Source organism: Triturus cristatus, chromosome 3_2, assembly GCF_964204655.1.
Source record: "Triturus cristatus chromosome 3_2, aTriCri1.1, whole genome shotgun sequence".
In the NCBI taxonomy this organism is placed as follows: Eukaryota; Metazoa; Chordata; class Amphibia; order Caudata; family Salamandridae; genus Triturus; species Triturus cristatus.
This window is the reverse complement of record NC_140584.1, coordinates 1,130,013,042-1,130,038,961: the sequence shown is the minus strand read 5'-3', so window position 1 is coordinate 1,130,038,961 and position 25,920 is coordinate 1,130,013,042. Positions and strand designations below refer to the sequence as shown.

Below are 25,920 nucleotides of genomic sequence, written 5' to 3'. Positions count from 1 at the left end.
CCTGCATATGTTTGTAAATACGGTGCCGCGCGCTCCAATACCTTCGGGTCGAGTTCCCGCTAGATGAAGCATATAGGCATAGAGAGGAAATCATATGCAAGGACCGAGGCTCAGGTCCTCAATCGCAATCTGGTTGGTGTTTGCGAGTCTCGGGGCCGCGTCCGCATTATGTGTTTCGGGGCAATCCACTTAATCACCCCGTGCCTAAATATGGTTGTAAATACGGTGCTGCGCGCCCCAATGCCTTCGGGTCGAGTTCCCGATAGATGGAGCATTTGGGCATGAAGAGGAGATCATGTGCAGGGACCGAGGCTCAGGTCCTCAATCGCAATCTGGTTGGTGTTTTCAGGTCTCGGGGCCGCATGCTGTGATTCGGGGCAAGTCACTGGATCTTCCCGCGCCTAAATATGTATGTGGATGCGGTGCTACGCGCTCCGGGATCTTCCGGTCCATTTCCCGCTACATGGGGAGTGGAGGCATAAAGAGCAGAACGTGTGGGGGGGCCGAGGCTCAGGTCCTCAATCTCAATCCGGGGGCGGGCTTTTGGAGTCTCGGGACCGCGTCCGCGACGATAGGACGCCCGCTTGTTCTACTCGCGGGGAGCGATTGGGGTCTGACGGCCAGATTTCCGGCCGCGGTGCGGGAGACCAGGGTTCGAGCCTTGGGGTCGACTTGGCGTCATGTGATTCGGGGCGAGCCACTTAGTCTCCCCGTGCCTGGGTGTGATCGGTGCTCGGGGGGAGCGCTCTAGTGCCCGCGCTGGATGCCCACTGCAGGCGGGGGGTTCGGGTCGCGACCGGGTGGCGTCGTGCATCCCTGGGCACACCCGCGATCGTGCAGCGCACCCCCCCCCTGCGTCCTCGCTCCTGCGAACCGTAGCGTCCTTCCCCCCTGCCACATGCACCAGAGTTAGAACGGTGGCCCCACGGTGCGCGAGAGGTGGCAGTCACTGGGCACCGTGATGTATATGTGGCTTGGTTGACTTCCAATACCTGCGATTCGAGTCGCGATATATCAGTATGCAGCATTATATTTAAAAGCCAAGTCGCATATTTAGTTTACCATGCTGACCTGCTGCCTGCACGCATTGTCTTTGCCGTGATAGCATACGTTTTAGTTTTATCGTTGGATTCAGACCGTCGGGGATCTAAGGTTGCACCATCTGTAAGTGTAATGTTTTGGGCTTATGTTGCTTACCTTTACTTGAGCTGGGGCATGTTCAGTGTATCTCAATCTATTCTTGCAGTTCCCGGTGCCAGGGCAGCAATTCGGCAACTCTAACAGCCCCTTTTGCTTTGCGCCCAAACCAGCCCTGCTTTTATTTACTGGGTTACACCCAGACACTTCTGTTTCTGGGGATGGGGTATGTGTGGGCACCTAGACCACACTAAATTGTGGTACATCTTGGGGCATGCTAAAATGCACCCAGACGTTAATTACTTTTGCTGGTGTTGGGCCTTGACACTTCAGTCCGAACCATTCTTGCATTGACATATTATGGGGCATATTTCTTGCACCCTAATGTTGTTTGGTATTGAGATTTGTTTCTTGCTTAAATCGGCGCACTAGTTTGTGTGCAGTCATTTAGATGTCAGTAACAAGAGATTGCCAGAGGAATTCATGCCTTCATGGGCACTGGTCACCAGTCCGCATGTAGGTGAGTACGTTCTGCACTTATGTATACACTGGTTCTGGCCATAGTCTGATCAGGGCCCCAGTCTCTCCGTACTCTCTAAACGACTTGGTGGGCATATTAGATGCACCAATGATTTGCTCGCCGCTCCCACAGCCTGCCCCTTAAGGACAACAGCCTCGGTAGGAGGCTGTAGTTTTATTTCTGTCTTTAGCTTGCAGGAATCAGCATGGAGCCATGGGCGGATGGGGTGTCCGTAAAGAGGTCTTGGAAGACGGTGTCCTCGCGTAGAAGGTTTTTAAATTGTTCTTTGTTTTACAGGCTGTGATCGGCACGGCAAGAGAGGCGCTAGTAATGCGCAACGGAACGGTATCCAGTCTCGAAATGAACGCCTGCTATGTGTGTTTTTCGGCGGATTACATTCGGAGGCTCCGCTGGTGGGCAGCTTGATCCACATTGGGTCTACGTTCGTCCCAACGGCCTACTGGGGGCATCAGCGCGTTACTTGCGGGAAGCTTCGTTCACTGGCTGCACCCGATAGCAAGCGGAGTGTAAGTATTCCCGCCGCAGTTTGGGGAAGATGCTGCATGTATTTGTTGGGCATTGTATTTCAGCGGGGCGCAGGGACGGCAGATAGTTATTTTAGTACATGGGCATGTTACCTTTGGTCTGCTTTAGTTGTGGTAGCGGTCGGTGGGCGGATTGCTGACCTTGTTTTCCGTTTTTTCAGACAGCGTCACGATTTATTTTCCATTTTCTTTTATAGACGACCCGCTCACTAGCGCTGAGTTTCTTTCACTACCATTCATCATGGTTTGCGGCCTTGGGTTTGGAATCCGATGTTTCATATACAGACTTTCATCCTTCATCTTTTGATGCTAGGAATGCCACTGAACGGATGTGTTTGAGTGACTAGGTGGTGATGTGCAGCGCCTGCATCCAGCGGCCCCCGGTGGGGTCAAGGCATGTTCTTTGGCGCCTAGGTACACAGGTGGGCAGAGATGCTGACGAGGCCTGAAGGGGGCGGTGTGTGCTTTACTATTGCCTGCCTCCCAATGCATATGCGTTCTAACAGCACGGCTGCTTTTAGCAAAAAGCTAAACTCACGCAGACACCATCATGCAACCCTCAATACATAATTAAGTCCTGTTAAAGGACTACGTTATTGCTTGCTTACTGCGTTTGGAAGGTGGCGCTTTTGTACACAGGATGTGGAGGGATATGCAGGCTTTGTTTGTTTTCAGTTCTCATGAGCCTTCGATAGCTCAGTGGATAGAGCGGAGGACTGTAGTGGGGGAGCTGACAATGGACTGTTTATGAACTTTCTGCCCTTTGTAAGGAGCGGTGTAGTTGGGAAATAGTATTAATGTATTATGTGCACCTCGTGAATAGTCAAGTTGCCATAAGGAATGCTAAGGTATTGAGTGCAGCTTGTCATACAGCTCATCTAGGTACAGTGAAATGTTAGTGTATCGCGTGGGGGGGGTTTGGATCCCAGATACGTGTAGACGCCTGCATTGCTGAAGAGAGGATTTCCACGTGGGGGTTACCGCGTAGGAAAGAAAGAGGATTTCACCTGGTTTGTCACAAGAATTTTCTCTAGGGTTCATGGTTCCTCAAGTAGTTAGACTGGCTCTATGCTAAGCGCTCCCACTTTCAATACTGATTTCATTTGTGCAACGTGTACAGCAAAGGGTGCCAGAAGGGTGCTAAATTGTAGAGTCGGGCCTGGTGGCCTAGGGGATTATAATGGCCTGGGTTGTCCTCATGGCCACTGTTCTGATCCCTATGGGTCTTTCCAGCCTGGTATCATTCGGAGATGGATAAAATGAGTTCCATTGAGTTGGAGAGCAATAACCATCTGTTATTCAGCACCAAGAGTACTTGCCCCCCCCCCCCTTTTTGCTAATACATGTTACAATTTATTGGTAATAACTGTGCGTGAAAGGTACATATTACACAGGCATACAATTTTATGGTTGATCAAGCTTTTGATCAACCACCAGCCATCAGCACACTGAGCCGGGCACCGAAGCCAAGGGTTAGGCCTGCAGGAGTATCAGCTGAAGGCAACATATAGAAACAGGTCCAGATATACACTGGGGGGGCAAGCCCCTGCAACCAAAAGGAGGCCGGGTTGCCTCAATAAGACCTATTCCCCGCGCTTTAGCCTGGGCGGGTGGGTATCGTTTTCAGGTGATAAACTTTAATTATAAGTAAATTAAAAAGTAGGAATGAACCGAAATATTTCAACAATATTTATCTGGGTTTGAGTTTATATGAACCATTGAACAACAAGGCTAGAATAAGACTTCATCACCTATTCACTGTAACTTAATTTGCAAAAATATTCATTAAGCCTGTATTACCTGGTTAGTTACGATAGATCCCAAAAATGCTAGGTCATTATTGGCAGTAGAAAGGCTAAAACAAGGAGATGTTGATATGGGTCAACTTGCAGTAAACAATAGGATAGTAATACAATGTGAAGGGAAGCAAAAGTAGGGAGTCAATGGCCGAAAAGGCAAATACGGCAGAGTTAGCAGTTTTTATCGATCTTTCAATAGGAGAATACATTGTGAAAGGAAGCAAACTTGTGGCAGTAACCATTCAGAGACAGTGACATGAAGCAGCCAGGAACAGCGAGCATATGTTTCCCGTATGCTGGGGAGAGTACATAGACAGAGGCTGTCGCCCCCCATACTGTCTGATGCTCACAGCTTTTAAGGGCCCATCCTCTCATTAGATATTCGTGATGTCAGCTTGTGGTTATATACGTAGGGAAAGTGGTTGACTCACACATTACCTTCACCCTGCTTATTGTGCTGTAGCTGTTAGGAACACACCTTTAAGCCAGGAAGGCCCCTAATTTGGCCAATTGAAAAATCTTAATAGGATGGCAGGTCGATAAGCGCCTATTTCACCAATGCCTGGAAGCAGAAGTTTGAGAGTGCTAGCCTCCACCTAGGGGGTGGTTGGCTGAATCTGAAGAACTACTTCAAACGGTTCACGGCACTGCACGGGGGAGAGTGGCAATGCCCTGTGCATACTTCACCCAGACACCACAGAATGTGTCAATTACCGGTGCATACTTCAACCAGACACCCGGGAATGGCATGCCCTTATCTATATGGTAATATTGAGAGAGCAGGGAGCGACCACCCCCCTTGAATATTGCACTTAAACTTTCTAGTAATGAAAAGGGCTTATCACCTTCTGGAACAAGCACGACCAGAGATGTGCTGCTCTCCACTGACATTTGACAGGTTAATGGACACGGCTAGCGGAAAAGCCAGATGTATTGTCATGATTTAAGGTGGACGTGACCGAGGTACTGGCAAGATAGAGACACTGCCAATTATGGGTTAGGAACGGAATCATAACTGGGGCTCACAACAAATGATTTGATAGAAAGGAGAAGTTTCCTTTTTCAAGCCACGATGTCGGTGCCACGACTTACCTACAGCACTGCAACACCGGTGTAACAAGGACTGTAGGCAAAGATATTAACTACTTCAGCAGCAATAGAGTCCAAAGCTAGCTGCTAGTCAACAAGCAAGGAATTGGATACGCTGTCCCAGCGGAGAGCAAGAAAAGAGTGGGATAACAGCGGGACTAGTATAAGACTCCATCGTCCAATTTAAGGTAACTTAATTTGCAAGTAGAGAGGCTAAAACCGGGAGATGTTGCTAAGATATGGGCCAGTTTATAGAAACAATAGACTAATACGATGTGAAAGGAAGCAATTTTAGGTAACCGTGATGTCGGCTTGTGTTTATATACGTAGGTGAAGTGGTTAACTCACACGTACCTTCACCCTGCTCATGGTGCTGTAGCTGTTGGGAACAAAATTCCGTGCCAGGTGGCACCTAATTTGGCCAATTGAAAAATCTTAATGGGATTGCAGGTCCATAAGCGCCTATTTCACCAATGCCTTGTTACCGATGCCATATTTTCCAGCCCGAGAATCAGATTTAGGTATTTCTCTTCCCGCCCAGCCTTTCCTTGGAGCCAGGGAGGGGGGGGAAACGTTCACAAATTTGGGTCCTCGAGCTGAGCGATGTACCTTCGGCAGCCCAGTCAGTCATATTGGCTTTATCCGGAGTCATGAAGGAAGAATACGTCCATTTAGCAGTTACATAAAAATCTTCTGTCCTGCTAAAGAAATCATGCGATCCCCCGCAGCAGCAGCGGCTATTCAGGTACCATGACGCTATCTATACATCACCTTTGTAGACAAAGCGGAAAACAACACCTTAGTGCTAGGATATGGAGGGAATCGATGGACTGACGAATTCAGCTATGGTTTAGTTCTGGCTCCAGATGTAGGTGCTAGATCTTCCCATAATTATGTTAGGAAGATCTGCAGTGGCATCGCTAAGAAGGCTAGTAACTCCAGTCACGCCTAAGCTGAGCGGCATTGGGGCCTAGAGTCATTCGTTGTTAGTCTGCCCTGGGCTCCTGAGTAATGTTGCAACTTAATGCCGTATATCTACGGTTACAGAACAGGACCCATTATTTAGCCCACTAAAAGCTGGCTCGCAGGGGCAGGCACCTATAAACAGCGAAGGGAGGTAGGGGGGCTCTGGCAGCGACGGTAGCCTCCCCAGAGCTGTGGTGGAGTTACAGGGCGATCTGGATGCAGACGGGTACAGTAAGGGTACCTCTGCGACAGGCGGTACAGTAAGGGTACCCCTGTCCGGCACAGTAAGGGTGCCCGAGCCAAGGTCCAGGAGCCGAAGGGGGTTCTGGGAAGACCGCGACGGCGCCCCGTTAGTCCTTCGGGCGGTTGGGGGGCCTGACCAACCGGGGGTGTGCCACAACACGCTCCGCCCCTGTCGGAAGGGGCGGGAGTAGGAGACAGATCACGTGACCCAGTGGATGATCTGTAAATAATTATGTGCCACACTGCCGGGCATCGACCCACCGTGTGTGCTGGCTCACCAGGCGGGCGGAGCAGCAAGGGGCTGCCTGCCCTGGATCGCCCGTAAGATAACCCAATTTTATTATCATACTGTGTTGTATGAAATAAACCTGCAGCAGTTCTTCACCCACAAATAAAGTGTCAGTGTAATCCTTGGGTGACGTCTGTGTATGCGTGTTGACTGAAGCGGATGACGGTGTGGTCACTATGCCGCTGCCCGCGTCCCAAGCAGTGGGACATCAGCAGGGCAGCATGTTAGTGGCCGCCCGTCGGAGCCTTCCCCTTTGCTGCCTCGCGCGCGAGGCTACGCCCACTAAGGTATGTCCCACCTATGGTTTTGAACTGGAGGCGGGCCACTGGGGGCGGGGGGGGCGCGGCCGCTCCCTCTACTTAGGGGGCCCTCTCGCCCAGTTCCTCCTCTGTTTCCCGCGCGCCGCCCCAGCCTGGACACGCGATTTCCCACCCTTTCCGCTTACCCCACGTGTCAGGCGCAGGGCATCATTGGAATGTTTTAATGTTTTCTTTTGCGTTGCAGGCGGAGTTACAGGGCGATCTGGATGCAGACGGGTACAGTAAGGGTACCTCTGCGACAGGCGGTACAGTAAGGGTACCCCTGTCCGGCACAGTAAGGGTGCCCGAGCCAAGGTCCAGGAGCCGAAGGGGGTTCTGGGAAGACCGCGACGGCGCCCCGTTAGTCCTTCGGGCGGTTGGGGGGCCTGACCAACCGGGGGTGTGCCACAACACGCTCCGCCCCTGTCGGAAGGGGCGGGAGTAGGAGACAGATCACGTGACCCAGTGGATGATCTGTAAATAATTATGTGCCACACTGCCGGGCATCGACCCACCGTGTGTGCTGGCTCACCAGGCGGGCGGAGCAGCAAGGGGCTGCCTGCCCTGGATCGCCCGTAAGATAACCCAATTTTATTATCATACTGTGTTGTATGAAATAAACCTGCAGCAGTTCTTCACCCACAAATAAAGTGTCAGTGTAATCCTTGGGTGACGTCTGTGTATGCGTGTTGACTGAAGCGGATGACGGTGTGGTCACTAGGACTCTGGCGACGAGGCTCTAGCATATCAGACACAGGTCTCAATTGTGGCTGCCATGTTTCCCGGACTTTCAGAGGCACACAGTTGGCACAGTCTACCCAAAGCCTGTGGCTCTCATACGTGATTTATCGGTCGCAAAAACACAACAGTTTATACCCCAGAGATCAGTATTTATCAGGGCTGTTACATCACTCCTAATTCGACATGTCCCCATCCAAATAAGTATTTGGTACTTTTCACATTAGATCCATATTACCTGGACATTTTACCCCATTACATTTTCAGGCCGCTTGCCGTGCTGAAAGCGGCCTGGGTACATTTGCGGGGTTTGTGGTAATTTACAAAACTCATGATTCCGAACCCTGCGCAAAACAAAGAAATGGCCGCTCGTATTGAGGGCTAGAGTGTCCATCAGAGGCAGTGAGCTTGTCAGCTTCACTCTCGAACTAGTCCAGTTCTGACTTCCTCAAACGTATCCGTTCAGCCAGCACACTTCCGCCAATAACCCCTACCCTCCAGAATTCATCAATACAGACCCTGACTACAGCGCAGCGGGAGACACCTGTTGTACAAGCCACGTAGAGATTTGCTACCAAGATCATGCGCCCCTTTGATCAGTCTCTCCTGGGGGGCAGAAGGGCGGGGGGAGCAATCATCACAGCTCAAGGTCCCGCCTTTAAAACGGTCCACGTTGTCATCTGGGAAACAAACCTCTTCATCACAGCACCGTCTCTGGCACGCGCTCTAATATATACCACTGCACTCAAACGTAATATCCCCTCCTGGAGGGTCTCGCGTTAGTAGTGCAGGGTCAACCATGGCAGCGAGACGCTTGTAGGGTGACTGACGCAGGCAGACAGAAACCGATTGACAGAGGGTCACATTAGCGCTACGTCAGCAATGGTCCAACAATTATAGAACAAGGAAGGAAGAAACGAAAAGGTTTTGAGTGGCAGTCATACACCTTTATGATCTGTCAATGAATTATTTTTCAGTAGAAGTACAGAGAAGGAATATATCCCTGCTGAATCTGTATTACAGTTTGTGGATTTGCCCCTTGCATTTCAATAGCAGTCACCAGCAGAAGAGGAGCCTCGGAGTAGTATGGGTCCCAGGCATTGGTTCCCAGACTGAATGCATGCTAGCCACTGGCCCACTAGGGTAGCAGTGACTGACCTGAGGCCAGGGCTGGGTGGTAGGTGTGAGGGAGGATAAGTGGGGGGTCATGCTAAGGCCATGAATATAGAATAGTATCATGCTAGACCATATATGTTAGACGTATGTGCCCTAGGAAGCTCCCATTATTTGGTGTGCGGCCACGAATGATCAGCTTCCGGTTCACTCGACCGCTTGGGAAGTCTGCCGCACACGACAGACACCGTTTGCACTTGTAGGCTTTGTCTCTGCATCTGACACCTACAGGGGTATTTTCACCTCAATGCAAATATGGCGCTGCCTCATGCCTTCTTCCCCCGCCATCTTGCTCTCCACCCATCACCAATATGAAACAGTTCCTTGCTGGCGTTGACCTGTTCACTCCACAGGTCCTTCAAGATACATGGAGACAGAGCCGCAAGTTATCCACATTGTGCACACACTGAGCCCGTTCTTTGTGGCAGACTCACCTGTGCAGTGTTTCTGCAGCCGCAGGATCTCCAGGTGCAGGTCATGGAGCAGGTCCAACTGTTCCTTCTTCAAGAACGCGACGTTTCGCTGCACGCTCTTGATCTGCCTCTCCAGGGACGCGGTCTCCATCACTACACGCAGGTGAACTCAGGCCTGTAGGGACATGAAATGACAGGTGTTCAGAACACAAGGAGCCTGACTCATGACCCTACAATCCAAGCACAATGAATCCCTTCCCTCCACAGAGGCTACGAAAGAACACTGAGACCAGCCTAGACACACACGGGTTGTGCAAATAACACGATTGTGTTCATTGGTGCCATAATGTCTGCACTCATGAGTAATTAAACACTGCTTTGTCTACCAAGTTCAGGAACAGCACTGGTGGACAATGCAGGGAGAATGTCCCAGCTGACCCTATTGTTATGATCCCACTGACCACCAGATATCTCACTGCCCCACCATGAAGGATGAAGCGGTGAATAAAAGCAGGCTGCCACTACTGATGCCACTGAATAGAGTGCTTGGTTCTCTGACCCCTAATGTTTTCCCATACACTCTTCCTTTGTTCAGCATTGTCTCTGGAATTCCACCCACCACCACACATTTCTGTATTGTTTAACATTTCCAACAACTCTTCCCTATTTGCTACCTTTCTTTTCTACCTTTATTGAACAGCCCTTGGCTCTTGTTTTATGGTCACTTTTCTTTCAGGATTTTGTTGCATAATGTTAACACAAGCACAATGAGGCACCATGCTGTTGCACGCTTTTTTCATCGTCATGTCATTGGCATTAATGAGGCCATAAGGGGATCTCCCTGTCCCGTGATATAACTGTCTTCAGGTCTCCACTACCACTAATGCCCAATGCTATAAGGGCCCTACCACTGCTTGGGCCCACTTCCTGGTAGGGCTCCACCACTGCAAAGCAGCCTCCCCTTCAACAAGCACTCTCTGCTACAAGGACGCCACCATCACCGGTGCTCCTCCATCACAGAGTTTCCACGTCTGCAAGGATCCCTCTGTACCTACAACTGCTTGTCCATCAGAGCCTACAGTTTTGCAAACATGAAATACTGTAGCATTATTGTTATGCTTTGTGCAAATATGGCATGTTTGCCTCCGCACCCACATCCCTAATAAGGCGCGGATTCAGAACCAAAAGGATTCCTTCAGTTGCATGAGGACACGCCCCCATGCAAATGAGGGAATGCCCTATAATGACAGGGCAGGGGCTACATGTGCATCAGCACAATCAGTATTACAGAAGCAGACATACAAGCATCTGTGGCCTCTTATGTAATACCATAGTGCCCCAGGGCACACAAAGCGGGCACAGATGCCCGTTGCGCTCCCGGGACACAATGTACAGCACTGACGCTACATAACGCCAGCGTTATGTAGCGTCAGCTCAAAAGGCTCCACTCTTTCAGTGTGCCTCCTAAAGTCAGCCTTCTGCAGGGAAGAAAGAGGGTCCCATGGGCCCCCCAGACATCCCTCTGTAGGTTGGTACAATCACTCAGTGCACCCCCCCCTACAGGAGAACCTCTAATCCCTCTTCGCCTGAACTGTGAAACACGGAGCCACTTTGAAGCAGCCACTCTGTGTTTCACTTGAATGCGCCACCTGGGGGCAGCTCCTAATTTGTAATAGGGCGCACTGTCCCTGTTTGCAACCGGCCCACCTTTCGAAAGGTGTGCCATGGCACAAACAGAGACAGTGCGCCATATGCGTGATCCGGCCCATGGTGTACATCCATACGGCCAATAAAAGTAAAAAATATTTTTAATTTACAAGTTTGTTGGAAATAGTCAACATCATTTTGACTCCTACAGATACGGAATCATTATCCGGACAGGTGTCTTATTTTGTTCCGTTGTGTGAAAAAATGATAAATCTGCCCTTCTGTCTTTGCACCTTCTACCATGTCAATTACCCGCTGCAGGGTGTGTGGCGTCTCCTTCCTGTGCCACAGTCTCATCTGAGCAGAAAAATCTTTCTTTCCCTTTCTTGACATGTTATGCATGTTTATGTATTTACAAGGCATACATATGCCCCCCTTCTTTGTGGTAATGGAGATCCACATACACCTTAGAAACCATGTGGGTAATGCTGGGAAGGACAACTGTTATGTGTCCTGGGGGAGATCAATCATACATTACTATATGCACACTATACTACTATATGACCCTATTAGCTGACACCATCCTTCTTCCAAGCAGGTGTAATACATTCAGACATTTTTACCACAGTCCTTTCCTTCAACATATCACTAATGTTTGAATGTTATGAAAAGATATCTCATGAGCCACAAATGGAACAAGAGACCCCAAAACGTGGTCACTTCCATTTGATGTTATCATCTGTATCAGACCTATAGCATGCATGATTCTAGTTCCTGCCCCATCACTTCTTGAGAATACTGTTCCTTGAGAGCGAAGTCATAATGCTCCCACATTATATTGCGAAGGTCCCACTGAACTGTCCCTGGGATCAGTAAGGCTATAGTAAATGCACTTACGTGTCAGCATCCCACCACGGAGTGGCCGGTATACTGGAGGAGCGGGGGTGGGAGGGGGATGGGGTCAGAGGAGCATTAGGGTTCGCGGGGTGGGGAATACAATAAAAAAAACAACTTATCTTCAGCCAGTCATGTCCCGCGTCGCGCTCCTCTATACACCGCTTCAGGAAGGCACAGGCTCCCAGAATGCCCTGCCGCTAATTCAGAAGCTGCTCAGAGAGCAGCTTCAGGATTGGTCTGTCGCCCTTCATTCGCGCTCCAGGACAGACTGTGAGTCTGCGCCTGCTCTGTCCGGCCCAGCTGTGTTGCTGGGTTGGAGAGAGCTTTCACTGTGCATGATGGTTTGGTCGGCCTGAGACGGCCGGCCAAACCATCATGCACAGTGATGGAGGTGCACTACCACTCCCCTAAGTGCCTGTCACTACCAGGCCCCACCCCCAAGACTCAGCAGGTAAGGAAAAATCAAACGTGTGTCATTTTATTTTTCCTTTCCTGCTGATTTTGGGGGGACGACGCTCCTCTGCCATAGCAAAGGAGCCGCCCCTGATCCTACTTTGGACTAGAACTAGGAACCTGGAATATGAATTTGTGTGAGAGACATAGGGCCAGATTTATCATGCCCTTGCATTGCCTTTGCGTCATGCAAGGCAAGGCATAGCCTTAAGTCAGATTGACTAAGCCATGAAGAGCCACCTTGTGTGGCTTTGTAAATCTGAAGTTACCCAAGGCGGTGCAAGTCTAGAGGGGAAGGGATCAGATATGCTATTCCCACTCCAAACTAAGAAACACTGTAAAATGATCAACTCCGGGATGGGGGGAGTTCACATTTTCTATTCTGACTCCAAACGAAGTCATATTGGAAAAAGCATTGGAATCTGGGGAGGGGGGCAAATTTACTATTCCTACTCCAAACTAAGCAAGATTGTGGATAGTGTTAGAATTTTGCGGGGCAGAAGTACTATTCCTACTGCAAACTAAGCAAGATTGTGGATAGTGTTGGAATTTTGCGGGGCAGAAGTACTATTCCTACTCCAAACTAAGCAAGATTGTGGATAGTGTTGGCATTTTGCGGGCAGAAGTACTATTCCTACTGCAAACTAAGCAAGATTGTGGATAGTGTTGGAATTTTGCGGGGCAGAAGTACTATTCCTACTGCAAACTAAGCAAGATTGTGGATAGTGTTGGAATTTTGCGGGGCAGAAGTACTATTCCTACTCCAAACTAAGCAAGATTGTGGATAGTGTTGGAATTTTGCGGGGCAGAAGTACTATTCCTACTCCAAACTAAGCAAGATTGTGGATAGTGTTGGAATTTTGCGGGGCAGAAGTACTATTCCTACTCCAAACTAAGCAAGATTGTGGATAGTGTTGGAATTTTGCGGGGCAGAAGTACTATTCCTACTCTATACTGAGCAACAGGCAGATCGACTATCCACACTGCAAACTAAGCAACATTACAGTAAAACGTCAGACTCTGGGGGAGCCATATTTACCCTTCCTATTCTAAACAAAACAAAATTGGGGAAAGAGTTGGACACTGGATGGGGCACATTTACTCCCACTCCAAACTAAACAGCACTTGGGAACTCACTGGACTATGGAAGGGTCAGAATTACTATTTCCATTCCAAACTAAACAACATTGGGTAAACCGTTGTACTCTGGCAGAGTAAAAATTACCATTCCCACTTCAAACAAAACAACATTGCGGAAAGCATTGATACTTGATTGAGGGGATTTATTATTTCCGCTGCCAACTAAACAACACCTGGGAGAGTGTTGAGCTCTGGGTGGGTGGTATCAGATTTAATATTCCGTCTTCAAACTAATTCAAATTAAAGGAAACAAATTGAGAACTGTACATAAAAAATGTAGAGAACATACAAAATATCTGAATGTGTTACCTTGTAAATGTAATATAAATATAAATAATTTAATAAATGTAATAATACCTGACATAGATTTAGATTAACACAATAATGTAATTCACACATTTTAAATAGACATTTATAAAAATCAATGTATTACTTCTTAAATAACTAAAAATAAGTTAGAAGTGTTTTAAAAAGCCAGTAACACACTTCTTAAACAAAACCAATTATTCTATTTTAATAGAAGCCAAACAAATATTTTTAAATGTTTTAACCAAAATACACAAGTAATTAAAACATGCAATTCAAATATAATTTTTTTTTAAAACTCCACACCTAAAACTCCTAAAAATCCAAAATATAAACCAAGAGAATATTTTAAATGATATATACCGATAACAACTAGTTAACGTTGAAGTATTAAAACTCAGTTTTTTAAATAACACTCGTAATAAAAGCTTCATAAAAACAAATATTCTGAAAAAATTGTTAAAGTAAATCTAACAAGCTATTTTTTAAACTGTATATAAAAAATAAGATATTATTGAAATATATATATTTTTTACAACTATTTAACAAAATTCCTATAACACCCAGCAAGCTGAAAACAGCTCATATGCAAACTTACAAATTAACAAATATTAAACTAATAAATATCAAAACACCCCAATAAATAATATTTAGAAAACAAATGTTGGAACTGGCATTTTCTGGTTGACTGAGGTGATGCCCTAGCCAGGCAGAACCTACCACTTCCGTCAGGGGCGGGTGCTTACACTCACTGTATAACCTGCGCTCACCCTTGGGTGGCTAGGCACTGAACAGTCAGGCCCACCACAGAGATGATGTGTAAAGCATTGGCACAGCACTTACACACAATAAATACAATGAGCGTCACAAAAGAGGCTTCACACGAGGTGTATGTTAATAAAGTTTATATTCAACACACTCATTAATTAACACAAAATGAATATCGTATCTCTGGGCATAAATCACACTTGGAAATATTACTAGCAGTGCTAGGCCCAACCGTGTTAAATTGACATTAGTAGTATGTACACTTGGAGAAGATCCTACTTTATTCTCCAGCTCCCTTATGCTGTGCAAAACATTATCAAACCAAGTCCAACCCTGGCAATCATTATAATGCAGTGTCACACAGTTATAGGGTCCCCAGGTCACAATGAAAACAGAAATATGTACGTACAAAGAATTAAACACTTTTAAGCAGCACCGTGGGATGAGGCCGCATTGGTAAACCAAATGTCAAATGAAGTCAGGGTAGATAGCAGAGCTAATTAGGAGGCAATCATCAAAAGGAGGGGGTTTGGCCACCACTCAGGAAGTTCACCCACAGGATGCGAAGCAGAAGCGGGCTGAGGGCGACAGTCAGTCACTCAAAAAGGGTTCTGCAATATGTCTTCCGGCACCAGCCCAGTTCTGAGAAGCGCTGGGGCGGTGGTGTAATCTCTTGACCCACTTCCAATCACTCTCGGAAGTGCTCCTTCAGCCCAGTCAATCACTCTCCCTACCCTGGCCCATTCCAGGCAGTATTAACTGGCAACACAATGTAGTAGAGAACCGGGTGGGAAGAGAGCAATTGGTCCGCCACACTGAGGGCTCCAAAGGAAAAATTGTTGCAGGGGAAAGGAGCAGGGGGGCCTCTCGGAAGGAAGAGACACCCCGTCAGGCACACATTTGTTTAGAGTTGGACCCAGGCAATCAGGGCACAACGTCTGGTGCTCGATGATATGAGCTGCACCAGACAATTCCGGTCTGACACAATGAAGAGTTACAAATGCTGTACCTCCCCAGGAATGACATAATATACATGGGGTTCGCCCAAATCACCCTCCACTGTCTGGGCAGTAAATAACAACACAATAAACAGTGATGTGGAGGAACAAATACACCCAAAGTAGTCATAGGATACATTCAATTACTCCTATGTAGTGGTACCTAGTCCCATCTCATTAATACGTACTTCAATAAAGTCACATACCAACGCTTACTCCTGATCGTAACCAATATTTATTTCTTTTAATTAGTTTACTGATTAAGATCGGTTGTTCATTTTTCTTAATTCGTCCTTCATTAAATCAACATAGAACAACAACAAAGTACAACATAAGCACAAATACATACATAATTATACAAAAAGATAATTTCCTAACCCCCTAAATACAAAAAAGTGTCCGCTTTCTGAGTTCACTGCAGTCCACTGTGAGATAATCATTTGCACATTTGAGGTACCCTATCCAACTCTTCATCTTTTTCCGGTGTGCATGTCCATTTTTAGGGCAATAATTGTAATTTAACGGATTCCTCCTTCTTGGTCTATTGACACGTTTCAGCCCTGTTACTTGGGCCTCATCAGCACAGGAGTGTAAGGAACCTAAAGCCTAATATCAAAAAGACATAACTAAAACTGTTCCACTTCAGTAGCTACACCAAAACTCAGAGATGTGCTGACCACCCAAGTGTCTATAAGTATCCACCAGAAAGGGTGTCCATGCTAAGGTCCCACATGCTGTGCCCAAAATTACTCAAAGTGATACCACAGGCTGTTACTGGTACCATATCCTCCAGTCACTACTTGTACCTCCTCAAGGAACAGTTACCAAGAAACAACTTATTATTAGTACATACCCTCGTTATGTGTGGAAGCAAAATGTGAATAGAAATAAATATAAAATAAAGTGTCTATAAAAAGACAACTTAATACACACTTGCGTGCCTTACTGCATTGTATACCCTCATCCAAGTGGATCACGTTGTCTAAAGAATAAGCACAAAGGGTGTCAATGCACTTACTATGAAGTACTGTCTCAGATGTGCAAGTACTACAATGCCATCGTCTCAATCTGTACCGGTGGTTTCTGGCATTCCACCCACTGTCAACTAAGGGGTGTGGAAATGTGTAATATTTTACTTAGCATAAGCAACAGCCATTTTTGGCTGTGGTGTCCATTTCGTTTCCTTCGTTATTCTCCCGTCCTCTGCTGCTCGTCTTTTCACTCTGCTTGTGTTATCTATTTTAGTTGACTTCCTGACTCAGCTAAAAGCAATGTACATGCAGAGGGTTTGTAGCTGCCAGTGCACCTGGTCATAGATGTTAACTGTCAACCATTTACTGCTGCCATAAGCATTTCTGCTCCCCCTCCCACTTTTCTGACCAAGTGGTCATTCATCTGCCCTTGTTTGCTAATAACTATTTCTAAAACTTGTTCTTCCTATTTCTGTTCACATGCTTACAGTGCAGAAAACCGTTATAAAAGGGACACAGTTTGTGAATTCAGTGTACTACCTCCTTGCAGCACTTGAGAGTGCTGTGTGGACGTGGTCCCACTCATGAGTGATTAATAAACTTGTTATTTATTCCAACTCCAGTGCTGATCTCCATTTTGTTGGTCTCTGGACCCCCCAGAGGGGACACCTAATAGAGACATGTATTTCAAATATGGTATTTCTTCCATAATGTATGGTTCACTGTGGAACAAATACACAAAGAAAGATTCTGATCTGCATTGGCCAGTGAATGGGTCATTTGATTCTAAAAAGGTTCAATATGTAGAGCAGTGTTTATTTAAAAGAAAAAGTAGACCGGATATGTTTGATTGTGTGCGTATGTGGGAGAAAGAAGTACGAGAGAGAGCGAAGAGAGCAGAAGCTATAGCAGAAAAAGAACAACGAAAAACGATATATCAAAAAGCGCTAGAATTAAAAAATAAATAAAAGAAGGAAAAAATACAAAAAGAAGATAGGGAACGTCGATTAGAGGTAAATAGCCAGTACCCTATTAGGCGCCCTTTTTATCCCATACTTGATAAACCTCAGGATGACTGCATCCTATTAGAACGCCCCCCACCCCCGTATAAATTTCCCACTCCAAGTGCCCCTGATGAGGTTTCTGACGATGAGCATTTGTCTTCAGACGACAAAGAACAAGATAAGCAAGATGGGCGACAGACTCACTCTACTTTGACTAAAGCAGAAAAAGATAAATTAAAAACCGCTTCTAGAGAGGAGGCTCGTCGGCCTCACACCGCATCTGTCATCGTAGCTATGGTTCAACAGTGGCAAAATATAGAGAACTTTTATTCTGTAGAACAATTTGCTTGGGAGGTAATATTTGATTATAGACAAATTTCTCAGGAACTAGAGCCAGCTTATATAAATACTGATTATGAACGATTAACAGAGGGGACTTTTCCTTTTTTGGCCTTATCTGATATGATTAGACGACTGATTAAAATACGAGACACAACATTATATTTACGAAAGGAGCAAGAATTAGCTAGAAAACAGAGAGGTATATAAGCAGTTCAAACTCAAGCACAGGACGTAGATGCTCCGGTGGAAGAGGTTGCACCCAGTAGTACTATAGTTGCTATAAAACCTATGCGTGAAGCTGCAACCCTGTATGTTCCTCCGAAAGGGTGCGGGAACCAATGATGATAAAACTTCGGATGATCCAAAGGGACATTTTATATATAATTGGGTTTATACTCCTTGGAGTAGAACAGATGTGATGGCCCTTAAGGCTGCTTTGCCCGTCACCCGGAAAAATCCCGCCGCCTTCTATGAGGAGGTGGAAGGCGCCATTAGCTCTTGCACTATTACCTTGCCAGATATTGATATGTTCTTTGGACTTATTTTGCCCCCTGATATGTGGAGAGCAATACGTAAAATAGATGATAATGTAGCATATGGTGATATTTGGGAACATTTAGAACAAATAGATGCGGAAAGGGAGCCTGTGCGGAAACCTCAGAAGGAGATATTAGATCTTCCCAAGGCTATTGTGACTAAGTTAAAGACTCTCATACCCCCTAAGAAAATAGATTGGACTACGTTAGCGTCCTGAAAAAAGAAAAAGGATGAGTTAGTTTCTGATTTCTTTTCAAGATTTGATGAGACATTCCATGATTTTAGTGGTCAGTCATTGGCCGATGATACGGGTAAGCATTTGTTTGTTGACAAATTTGTCGCTAATATGTTACCAGAAATAGCTTGTCGCTTAAAGGCCAGCGAGAGTTCTTGGACCACGTCTTCCCCAGTTTCCCTTTTGACTATTGCCCAATATTATGAACATGAACAACAGGAACAGGAAGTGACAGGCAGGGAGGATAAGAAGGTTAAAGAATTAAAGACGAAAGTTATGTTGGCTCAAGTATATGGTCCACCATTTAGGGGAGGTGGAAGAGGCGGACATGCAATGTATAAACCGGGGGTGCCCCCTCTCCCTTGAGCAAATTTGTCCCCTGATCAGTGTGCTTATTGTAAAGAGACTGGGCATTGGCGTTCTGAGTGCGAGATCAGCAGTACCAGCGGGGAAGGGGCAGTATGAGAGGGTGTCCAGGGAATTCAGGAAACATGGGAGGTCCAGGAGCTCGCCCCAGATTTGAAGCAGTTGAAAAAGGACCAAATTACTCTAATACTTTTGATAGACGAAATCAATATCAAATGTCTGATTATTCTGCTGGTGCCCTTGCAGATTCCGATTATGCATAGGGATGCCTAGGAAGGGGTAAGGAACCGGTTGAGGTGCCAGTAGATCAAATGGGTCCTTATGTCGACGCAAATGTCTTGGGATCTACTGATCAGTTTCTGATTGATACAGGAGCTACCCATAGTGCTCTGTCTAAATAATTGGTTCCTAGGGCTCCCCTGTCTGCCATAATGATAACATCGATAGGATTCAATGGGACACCTACACCTAGCCCACTTTCACAGCCACTTGAATTCAGACTTGATAAATTCACTGCAGCATGTCCATTTTTGCTTTCCCCTACCACACCGGACAACATTGGTGGGTATCGATATGCTTAAATATTTTCGTGCTACAAAATGTTGTTCTCTGGAAGGTGTGCTTGTTATTTTAAATAACAATTATCCAATGGTTGAGAGATCCTGTCTTATCAATGAGGATGCCGCTCTGGCGTCCTTACCTAGTGTGAAGAAGGAACACTGTGATTGTTATCATTTCTTGTCTCCCATCATCACAAAGTCTCGCGAAAGAAGTTGAAATATTGTAGACAGCAGGTTACCTATTTAGGTCACCTCCTGTCTAAGGAGGTACGTGCACTAACACCAGACCGCATTCAGACCATTCTAGACACTCCTGTAACCCACACTCAGAAGGATGTTCATGCAGTGATTGGCCTCACTTCTTTTTGTAGGCAGTTTTTCGCACATTATTAAACCTTTGTTGGCCCTTTTGACTAAAGACACTCCGATGCCCTCCTATGGACTGCTGAGTGCCAGAGTGTCTTCCAACAATTACGCCAAGCCCTTTGTTCTGCACCAATATTAGGTACCCCAGACATGTTGATGAGTGACTATTTGTCCCAGTTACCTGACAGCTTGTCTTCTATTTATCAGCAGGTGCGGGAAGCTCTTCCTTCGTGAGCCCTGCTGTGCTGACAGATCATCGTGACATTTTTGTCACCGAGAGAAGACGAGCTGTGTCACCGGAGGGACCTGAGGAAGTCTTCCTGGACCACACGATCCCTGGTGCATTCAGATACCTACTTCGATCCAGGAAGAAAGACACTTCATCACAGAAAGAGGCTATTTGAGCCACTGTCCTGGATGGTTAAAGACTGACTACAAAGGGGGGGTAGCCTAATAGTGACTACTCGTCTCAACATTAGTGAAGAAACCAACGCATGCCCAGGACCTTAGGGCATCATCTATTTTGTTGTTTGCCGATGAAAATGAGCTTGCCTAAGAAAAAGGAGATCGCTGTGACAACGTGCAACAGCTGTACAATCTGCATCCTTGGTCTGACTTTGACTGCTGCCATGATCGCTACTGTAATGCGGGTAGTGGAGGAAGTAATGCCTGGAGCCTCCTTACGTAACATTACTGTTACATCACTTGCTGCAAAAGAGCACCTTCATTTTGATTTGCCGCAACATGAACAGGGACACCAGCAAAATCTGAGAAACAATTCATTTCTTCAAATGTTGCATCAGACACACCAGCTAAGCAATGCTACTAACTGTTGGGTTTGTGGCAAGATTGCTCCTCATTAGAACATAAAAGGAATCCCGTTGTCACCGCTGCCATTCTCTCACAATGGCTCATGCCCAGCTTGGTTCAAACTTCTATATGCCTCTAATGAACAAAGTCTGTCACCCCAACGAAGATGGGGACCCACAAGCTAAAGGGACTGCTTTAGAAATGGAAGAATATAGTAAAGGAAGTGCAGCAACAAACTATGTGTATCCAAATTCTAGGTCGGCTAAAGGAAATGGACCTCTTGTTATCTCTGTTGCCATGACCACTGGCACCCTTTGTGTACAAAGTACAGACGATGTGCCAGGGGGCCACAGTTACTGTACTACAGTGTTGCAGATGTCCACGAGAGGCCGAAGCAGCTTCCTTGCATCACTTCACACTTATTTTGTTTGTGGACCTAAGGCATACTACTTCCTACATCCAGGCTGGTCTGGTACCTGTTACATAGCCTTCCTTCTACCACCTGTGTTTTTAGCTCCCCCTAACAATCAAGATTTGCAACTGATCGATCACCATGCTGGTAGTAGGGGAAAACGTGCAATCAATGTCTCTGTAGTCGACCAGACAGACACCACATGGGAACAATATAGACTTTAACAGAGGATTCTTCTTCTTTGTTGGCCCAGTACAGAACAGTAAGCTCACCCATACAATGGAAGCAGTGATCAATCAGACAACTGCGGCCTTAGGGAACTTAACATAAGAACAAGCATTGATCCGCATGGTTGCTTTGCAGAATAGACTTGTTCTAGATGTTATTCTGACTGATCGAGGTGGAGCATCGGCAACATGATAGACATCAAGGAAATATTATGCAAGCTGCTCAGCTTGTGCATCTCTTTCTAAATCATCATAACCAGCTAAAAGTCCCAAGATAAAGCCCAGCAAAAATAAACAAAATGTGGCGCATAATTCAGTAATATTAAAACGTGAGAAACCCCAACGCGTCTTTCTAGTTTATAACGCTGTGTGCCACCTTCCACAAACACTCAGCACATCCCGAGCACACACTGGTGTTGATATGTACAGAAATGTATATTAAACAATTATATTAAGCAGAGGTTGCATAATTATCAATTAACAAGAGCTAAACAATAACACTTGAAATATCAAATATCATTGATATCTCGGGCATAGTCTCAACGTCATACCCTCTAACAGAGCACAATTGCTCTAGAGGCAACATTGTAATACTCCCAGCCCTGTAGTAACGTTGTTAACACCATTGATATCACCAAATCGTTACTCATATTGCAATGCATTTGTCACATCAAAAATATATATGCCCTATTTCCCACAAAGGTTCACTCTAATCATGGTGGACAAATCTTTGGTGGGAGAACATCACATTGTATTTCTGTTAGTTCACAACCCTCCTAATCTAAATCAGTGCCCAGATTTCATCACGATCATACACTGCTGTCCTATACTTCTCAATCATCCGGGCCTCCTGTCTGTTAAGCAAGGCTTGTAACCACGCTCGGTTGTTATGCTTCACCACCAGTAAAACCGACCAAACCATGTCGTTCTCAACATGGTTGTACACCTGATAATGCTCCACCGATTAGGCACCTTGGGTCTTGCACCTCACTCTCGATGTATGTTGTAAGATGCACATTTTGACCGAATAGGTTGTCTGGTCTATATACGTCTTGCCACAGGGACATGTCACATAATAAATACAAAATTTTGTGTTACAGTTCGAGAAGTCGTATTGAACATGTTTTCGATTGTTCATCATTATAAATTTAGAATCCTTCGTCATAGGGCATGCTACACAGTTATTACACCTGAAGTGACCCACCAACGGTGCTAGCCCCATCATCTCCTTTAAGTCCTTCCGAATGGGTGTGGGTCGTGGGGATTTGAACAAATGCTGTCGTATGTTCTTCCCTTTCTTCAAGGCGAATAAGGGCCTGGAAATGTCTGGGTATCTTACCAGTCTTCAGTTTCTTAAGATTATTTTCTTGATTTTTTTGGCCTTAGGGTGTAAGTTAAGACACGTGTTAAAGGGTTAGTCTCAGGCATGGGTGTAGGAGTCAGTAACTCCTCTCTAGGGGTGAACCATGTACGTTTTAGCGCTGCCCTTTCTAGTTTCTTAGGGTAACCTCTCTCTGTAAGCTTTTTTTGCAAAATCTCAGCGTTATCAAAATAATCCGCCTAGTTGGTACAATTACGTTGGATTCTAAGAAATTGTCCGTAGGGCAAATTCTCTTAAGGCTCCTTGGATGCCCACTAGAAAAGTGGATAGAGTATGGAGATCTGTCGGCTTAGTGAATAAGCTCACCTCAAGCTTCCCTCCTTCGTTCATAATCCAGACATCTAGAAAATTGATCTTTCATTACTGGATGACATCGTGAACTTAAGATCTTGTGTCCTACATCTTAACCAGCCTGGAAACGATTCAAAGTACTCTGATCCCCTTCCCGCACCATCACGATATCATCAATAAATCGCATCCATTGTAGTATATGTGATTTGAAACCACTTGATTCATTGAAGATAAATTGATTCTCAAAGCAGTCCATTACTAAATTTGCTATTTCCGGGGCAAAGCAACAGCCCATGGCTACCCCTCTTGACCTGTAAAAACAGGTCATCCTTAAAAGCAAAGAAGTTATTCTTAAGGCATAGTGTAGCTAATGCCGTAATAAATTCCGTTGGTACCTGGTGTAGCTGCTCTCTCTTATTTAGAACCATTTCCAGTACTTCTAAGGCTTCTTCTTGGGGGATGTTAGTATAGAGATTTTCAATATCGAAGGAGACCAACAGATGTTTGTCTCCCTCGAATGGAAGGTTTTCTATCTTTGCTATTAAATTCATTGTGTCTCTAATGTATGCTTTGGTCTTGGTCACAAGTGGTTTAAGGAAGAAGTCGATATACTTGGCAGCAGATTCCAAGAGTGAACCGCATGCCGAAATAATTGGTCTCCCTGGGGGTTGTTCCCTGTTTCTATGTATCTTAGGTAAGAAGTACATATTAGGTGTTTTCTGGGAGCTGGTGTTCAAAAACTCATATTCTTTCTGACTAATCAACCCTCCTTCCAGGGCCTCAGTAGTAAGATGTACAATTTGCGATCCTAATCTAGATGTAGGGTTATCCTGAATAGGACGATAATGCATGACATTACTCAGTTGCCTAGTGACTTCTTTGTCGTATGCGTCACTATCCCAGAGCACAATCCCTCTGCCTTTATCGGCTAGTTTGATGGATCACCAACTGAGGGTTTTCAGCTAGGTTTCTCACGGCAGTCATTTCCTCTTCTGAGCAATTCGAATTATAGAAGAGTTTTCTATCTATCAAGCTGTCGAGTTCCCTTTATATTTGATCTTCTAAGGCTAAAAGTTCCGTGGGCATTGCTGCACTTTCCGAGATAAAAAGATGATTTATTTTTAAGGCCACTCACACTACTTTCTGGGGTCTCACTGGCCGTCGAAAAATAAACTTTTAGTCTCACTTTACGGAGAAACTGCAACACTTCTCTCTTTATGTCCACTGGGTTAGGTAGGGTCACCTCCCTGGGAATGAAGCACAACGCCTGGCACATGATGATACATTTTACACCAGGCAATTCTGGTCACACACAACGATTTGTTGCAAATTCCGTGCCTCCTTGGAAATGAAGCACATGTCTAGTGCGCGATGATACGAGTTGCACCAGACAATTCCAGTCACACACCCAGGCGTAACTTCAGCAATGCCACACGAGGAAAAATGAGGCACTACTACGTGTACGCCCTCACCTATGATGGTCACACCCTGTGAATTGGCCACTGCATGCAATGAGCAAGCAGTTGGCGTGTCGCACCAGAGAGATGCAGCACCATCGACGCTGGATCCCGCAACTGGTGAATTTGCTCACCACCAACAAGACACCACGCTAACAGTTGGGATCCAGCCGATGATGTGGGCACTTATGAGGGCACTACTCTCCAGATGTCCCTGGTAGATGGTGTAGGTCGCTTGCAGGAGGTCTCTGATGTCCCTGAGACCTACACAAGAAAATAGGGGGCAAGCCAACAAGCCCCTGGAGAGCACACTTCAGGGTGTAACACAGCAGCAGGTAGTCAGCCCAGGTTATCCACCATTCAGGAGGGGTGCACAGTCCCTTTCAATGGCAGTAATCCTCCTTGTGCACAACAGATTCCTCTGGCAGTGTGCACCACGCAGTTTCAGGTTCCCCACAAGTGTATCTCTTCTCTGCTGAAGTCTGACCTCAATAGTTATACTGATGTGTGCCTTTGAAGGTGGGGGTGGTTCAGAGGGTTTGCCTTTGAACCATGGATGTCTCTCCTAGATTTCAGCCCTGTCTGCCATGAGGCCTTGGAATGCAGATCTTAATCCTTAGTGGAGCCATGATCTGCCTTCCCAGAGGCCAAGTGTCACAACCTCTCCCTCCAATCTATCCAGCCAGGCCCTCAAATGTCAGAGGTCTGTCATTCCAGTTGCGTGCCCAAGTTTTATAGCTGTAACTGAGGAATTCACAGATATGCTCCTCCAACTTCCAGTGTGTATTAGAGTTAAATTAAAAGCCACACAAAGAGTTTCAGGGCAGTGAAATGCCCAATTCCTAGTGGTGGCATTTCTCAGCTCTTAATGACAAAACCGCCTTTATCATAGGAAAGGGTTTGCCATTGTGAATCCAATGATAGGAAACATGATGAGGCGGCTCCACTGCAATCCACTATTGCAGCCGGAAGTACTTTCACTCATTCCCTAATGTTGACTTAGGGTAAGAGAAAACCTCATTAGTGGTGAAAAAACAAATGGGTAGTCTTCATTACCTGGGCAGGGGACACACCTGTGTACCTGCCCTGCCTCTCACCTACCACTCGCTGCACCACTTAAGACTTACCCTAGGGATGCTTTAGTGGTAGAGAAAGGTCCCCCAGGTTGGGCCAGTGATTTAGAAAGGCCAACCTGAGCATGAGTGCAATTTTGCTCTCATAGACCCTCAATGGCAGGTTTGACATATGTTTGAAATCAGTATAGGGGCAAGCGCATACACACCGGCCTGCAATGGTAGACTGGTCACATAATTAAAATACCATAGGTGCAAGTGTGCACACACCGACCTGCAATGACAGACTGGTCACATAATTAAAACACCATAGGTGCAAGTGCGCACACACCGACCTGCAATGGCAGACTGGTCACATAATTAAAATACCATAGGTGCAAGTGCGCACACACCAACCTGCAATGACAGACTGGTCACATAATTAAAACACCATAGGTGCAAGTGCGCACACACCAACCTGCAATGACA

The 25,920-nt window shown here is 46.1% G+C and overlaps 1 protein-coding gene across 1 annotated transcript in view; it reads right to left on the bottom strand.

The window, feature by feature from the left end:
* Positions 1–25,920, bottom strand: part of CCDC92B (coiled-coil domain containing 92B) — a 244,286-nt gene that overhangs the window by 173,468 nt on the left and 44,898 nt on the right. Inside the window, exon 2 of the mRNA XM_085649927.1 lies at positions 9,233–9,386. Within this exon, the coding sequence (XP_085506053.1) occupies positions 9,233–9,362 (130 nt within the window). The 5' untranslated portion in view covers positions 9,363–9,386. The remainder of the gene's footprint in view (positions 1–9,232; positions 9,387–25,920) is intronic.